Source organism: Silene latifolia, chromosome 11, assembly GCF_048544455.1.
Source record: "Silene latifolia isolate original U9 population chromosome 11, ASM4854445v1, whole genome shotgun sequence".
NCBI lineage: Eukaryota > Viridiplantae > Streptophyta > Magnoliopsida > Caryophyllales > Caryophyllaceae > Silene > Silene latifolia.
Window position 1 is genome coordinate 587562 of NC_133536.1, and position 4382 is coordinate 591943.

Below are 4382 nucleotides of genomic sequence, written 5' to 3' on the forward strand. Positions count from 1 at the left end.
CGTCGGAGTGAGTACGTTCGGCCCCAAGCCGAGCCCTCAGTTTGTTCATCTTAAACAGGAAAGAGTGAAAGGAAGAGACAATCAACGACATCATTCTACAAGCTTACGTGGTCACAACACTGCTCCGAAATTACACTCGGAACACTTGGTTTTGATTATGCAAACTATTTCGATGGTCATAACCTAATCTCGTTAATACAACCAGTTATTGCTTCAAACCGAGGTAAGATCCTAAGATGTTTTGAACTAAATAGAACTAATCTGAACTGAACTGATCTGATCTGAACTAAACTTAATAGAGCTGAAACTGAATTGAATTGAACTTATAAGAACTGAAATCAAGTCCAAAAGAACAAGGCCTTATAGGCTTATATGACCGATTCAAGTAAAATTAAGCTTTATGCATCAGAAATACTTTTCAAATACAAAATGGTAAAGATCAATTTGATCCAGGAGCACACCAGGGAAGAACAGAAAAAATGGACAAAAGCTATTGAAATCTTATTCAAGTCAAACTTTATTCTTGAGTTTCGTCAGCTATTTTGATCTTTGAACAACAATGTTTACCGACAAGCTAAGATCACGATTTGATTAATCTGCCAGCGGAGCTAGCGATTGAGCGAAGTTTATCCAATTATGATGTCACCTAAATGTTGATTTGAACCGCTTTCCGGTCTATATTAGTACCCCTTAAGCATCGTCCTTGAACCTTAGTTGGATCAAAAGCTGAGCTTCTTTAACAATCATTTTCACAACTTCACCAGCAGGTAGTATCTCCTTTATGAGTCCGACACCTTGTCCAGCGTACATGGCCATACTTTCGATATCACCAGTAGTAGTTTTGTTAGGAACGGTTCCTGCAAATCGTTTGATCTCTTTTTCCTGCCATTGTGAAAGACCGCATGCTCATATGCATTAAGCAGCATTACAGAAAGAGGTAAGAACTAAATGCAGGAGTTGAGAGGTCCCGGGTTCAACTACCAGCTCGGGCGATGATCACTTGGCCACTATAGCCCCCGAAGGGGGTGGCTTACATGGTCCATGTGGTGGTGCGGGAATGCATGGGCCGGGGGGATTCAACACCCTCGTCATCAAGAAAAAAAAAAACTAAATGCAGCTGATAATAGTAAATACAACGAAATACTCGGGTTTCAGCAGATCGGGCCACTCAGGTGATCTGGATCCGGCCAAGTCATTTTGGGTACAGATCAATTTCAGTACGACCATTCAGAAAAAATCAGATCATTTTGTGTTGCTATTATAAGATTAACTTACCAATCCGTGTATTGTAGAGCGGCCAATAACAGGCTGGTCAGTCTCATCAGCATTCTCAGGAAGGGATTTCCATTCACTAAAGAAAGGCGTCTGCAACACACGTTGTGGTGCTCCTGGCCATCTTGCACGACCAAATATATTAGTGTGCTCTGTCATCGAATATTCGATCAGCTTCTCCTTGTATATAGGATGAGCATAGCTCTCTTCCGTTGCAAGAAATCTAATTCATGCAAACAACTACAGTGATCAAGAATAGCTTGCAGAAAACTTGCAGTTAAAATTAGTTCTTTTAACAGTTCCAACAAAATTGACGCGTTAAAATTAGTAATGCTTGAGACGGCTAGTTTTCTTTGCAGTAGAAAACTTGCAGTTAAAATAGTTTTTTCCTTTGTTACTCCATTACTTCACTTAGTTGCCGTATTCCGTATCTGATACGTATTTTGTCGAATACGATACGACACTTTGATACATCATTTTAGACCAAAATATTGAAAATTTCGCACAAAATAGCCGTATCAGATACTCTGATACGTATTTTGCCGGATACAAGTAGACGAGTCTGAGTAACATAGGTTTTTTCTATAAAAGCTGAAACTGCAATAAATTTAAGTAGTTTCAGTCTTTCAGAAGATAAAATCAGTAGGATGGAAGCGACCGTCGAGACTTACACAGTCTTTGTAAGTATTTATATTGAATGTATCAAATTACGTAGGGTGCATTAGTGCATACCTAGTGCCAAGAGCAACACCGCGTGCTCCTAATGCCAAAGCAGCAATGTACCCACGCGCATCCACTATGCCACCAGCAGCAATCACTGGAATATCTCGCTCCCCTACCAAGTCAACTACTCTAGGCAACAATGCAATTAAACCTTCCTGCACAATATATACCATGTTTCAGCCGTATCAAGAGCATTTTACCGAAAAATAAGCATTAGATGAGTCTGTAGCAAACTGTGAATTTAGACGGCAAATGTCAAAGTAACTAAGATATGCAAGATTTTCCTAACCTGACCAATCACATGTCCACCAGCTTCACGACCCTGTACGATGATTCCATCTACGCCCACATCAATTGCCTTTTTTGCAGCTTCAACGCTCCCAACCTAATGTGACCATGCAACAGGCAAGTCAGACAAAACTTAGACGCTTCCTTATGTGAACACTTTGATATGTGACTATTTAGCCGACAGATATTTCTCATGTACGGTGCAGGGCAAAGCCCACGGGATACTCAACCAAATCCAAAGCGAGTTATGAAAGGAAACGAGTAAAAGGGCAGCATTATTTCGTCAGGCAAGAAATGTACTCAGATATACTTACTTGGGGAACAACTTTAACACCGGCATTATGAGCCCTATATACAAGCTCTTCTGAGACCTCACCCCAGTACAATTGAAGCACTGCCACCTTTTCTTCTAGAATAGCTTTCAGATTTGCCTCATGAGGAAATGCCAAAACAAGGCCGATTCCAAAGGGTTTGTCAGTTAACGTCCGCGTCTTCCTTATCATATCCCTCACATATTCTGGACATTCCTGGCACAAGTATAAAATTAATGTCAGACATAAGTTTGCATGAAGCCAATGGTTAATATTAAGTGGGATTTGGGTGTATACTAGTGCTTAGTGGTCAGGGCTTAGGGCGAGGACACTTCAAAAGATTTTAATGTGTTTGCCGGGCAATCTGTGTACTGAAGTTACAGAAGCAGTGCTGTTTTCTTATTTTTCTGTTTACCTCGGTTGTTCAGATGCAAGAGTTTTGCCATATGTGGGATCAGAAAACTGGATGTTCAAAAATGTTTGGGAATTGGGATCATCTTCCTGCGATCAGCAGGAACTCGAAGTCCGATAAATAATCTTACTGGAAAATGGCTTGGAAAGGTTGGCAGTAGGCAACTAAAGAAGCCACTGGCGCGGTGATGATAACACAAAGTACTTGCAGTTCAGGCCAAATCAGTGTTTCTATACCTTAATATGTATACAATCCTACAACTAGTTCAGTAGTACTCCCATCAGTAGTATAGCGGAGCTAGGATTTGACATTAGAGGAGGCGAGAAATTCCAGCAGGGGCATAGTACAAATATAATACAGTAAACTACAAAATATATCAAACATTCCAACTTAAAGCATCATTTTTTTTCAATTGTTCACCCAGGAAGCAAGGGTGATCGCCTCTGCTAGCCCCCGACTGGCTCCAATAGGAAGCGACTGCCCCTGATAGTCCCCCTACGTTCCGTCACTGACTTAAATTACCCCCTAAAAACTCTCATCAGCCCTGTTCATCATTTTTTTTTTTTGTTGACCAGAAGTATCCCTACCCACAACTGGGTAATCTCCTTCGGGGTACTGAAAGCAATTTAATGGATTGACTCTCCCAAGTTTGGCTTTTTCATTCGCAAGAGTCAGGAATCGAACTACTGACCACTATCACACCAGCCAACTTTGGTAACCTTGTTCATCATTGTAAAACATTACTTCTCTACCCAGAATATCAACATCAATAATCCCATATACCCGCAATCTAAAAAAATCACGAATTATTTATATAATCAAAACTCCTAATAAAAGAACAATTATAAAGCGCCACCAGATACTATCGAGTCTCAGTACCACCATCTCACGTGAGGGTCCAACAGTTTGTAACTTTTTAAGGACCCTACATGGGATTCAATTTGCGAGATCATCTGGTGGCGCTATCTCATTTTCCGACAGCAAAGACGGCAAACATACCCAATCAGGACAACGAAGAAAGGCAAGAGCACCAGCATTAGCAACAGCAGCAACAAGTTCAGGCCCAGAAATATCGGGCCCAAGTGGGGCCTGTACTATTCCATACTCAAACCCAAGTATTCCTTTCCATCCCATTTTTTTCACCAATTCTTATTTAAGATCGCCTTAACTTAAATTAAAATAGTTGAAAATATAAAGTTGTAAAAGGTGTGTTGTAAATTTGAAATCATCATGCTTTGGGTTAAAAATCTATATTTATACTGTATTTATTTATGCATGATTTCTTTTCGGATTAGATTATTAAACTTTAAAGGGAGAGAAAGAGAACGTAAGCCAAGACGTGAGCAGAAGAAAGTTAGTGTCCAATTTGGTTTGTT

The 4382-nt window shown here is 40.2% G+C and overlaps 1 protein-coding gene across 2 annotated transcripts; it reads right to left on the reverse strand.

The window, feature by feature from the left end:
- Positions 1-338: 338 nt before the first annotated feature.
- Positions 339-4382, reverse strand: LOC141610557 (uncharacterized). 2 transcript variants are annotated; one of them, XM_074428693.1, is made up of 7 exons: positions 4006-4347; positions 2598-2810; positions 2285-2380; positions 2005-2150; positions 1276-1495; positions 647-882; positions 339-574 (listed from the first exon to the last, which is right to left on the reverse strand). In XM_074428693.1, the coding sequence occupies exons 1-6, from the start codon at positions 4138-4140 to the stop codon at positions 691-693; spliced, it is 1002 nt and encodes a 333-aa protein (XP_074284794.1). In that variant the 5' UTR covers positions 4141-4347; the 3' UTR covers positions 339-574; positions 647-690. The 2 variants fall into 2 exon arrangements, with proteins under 2 accessions (XP_074284794.1, XP_074284793.1); XM_074428692.1 differs by having other exon boundaries at positions 339-882; positions 4006-4382.

Excerpts from the sequence above, each read along its gene's own strand:
- LOC141610557 (XM_074428692.1), bottom strand. The coding sequence starts at position 4,140 with ATGGGATGGAAAGGAATACTTGGGTTTGAGTATGGAATAGTACAGGCC. Across the intron at positions 2,381-2,597 it reads GTGTTAAAGTTGTTCCCCAA|GTTGGGAGCGTTGAAGCTGC; the intron begins GTAAGTATATCT and ends TGGTCACATTAG. Across the intron at positions 1,496-2,004 it reads GGTGTTGCTCTTGGCACTAG|ATTTCTTGCAACGGAAGAGA; the intron begins GTATGCACTAAT and ends TGCATGAATTAG.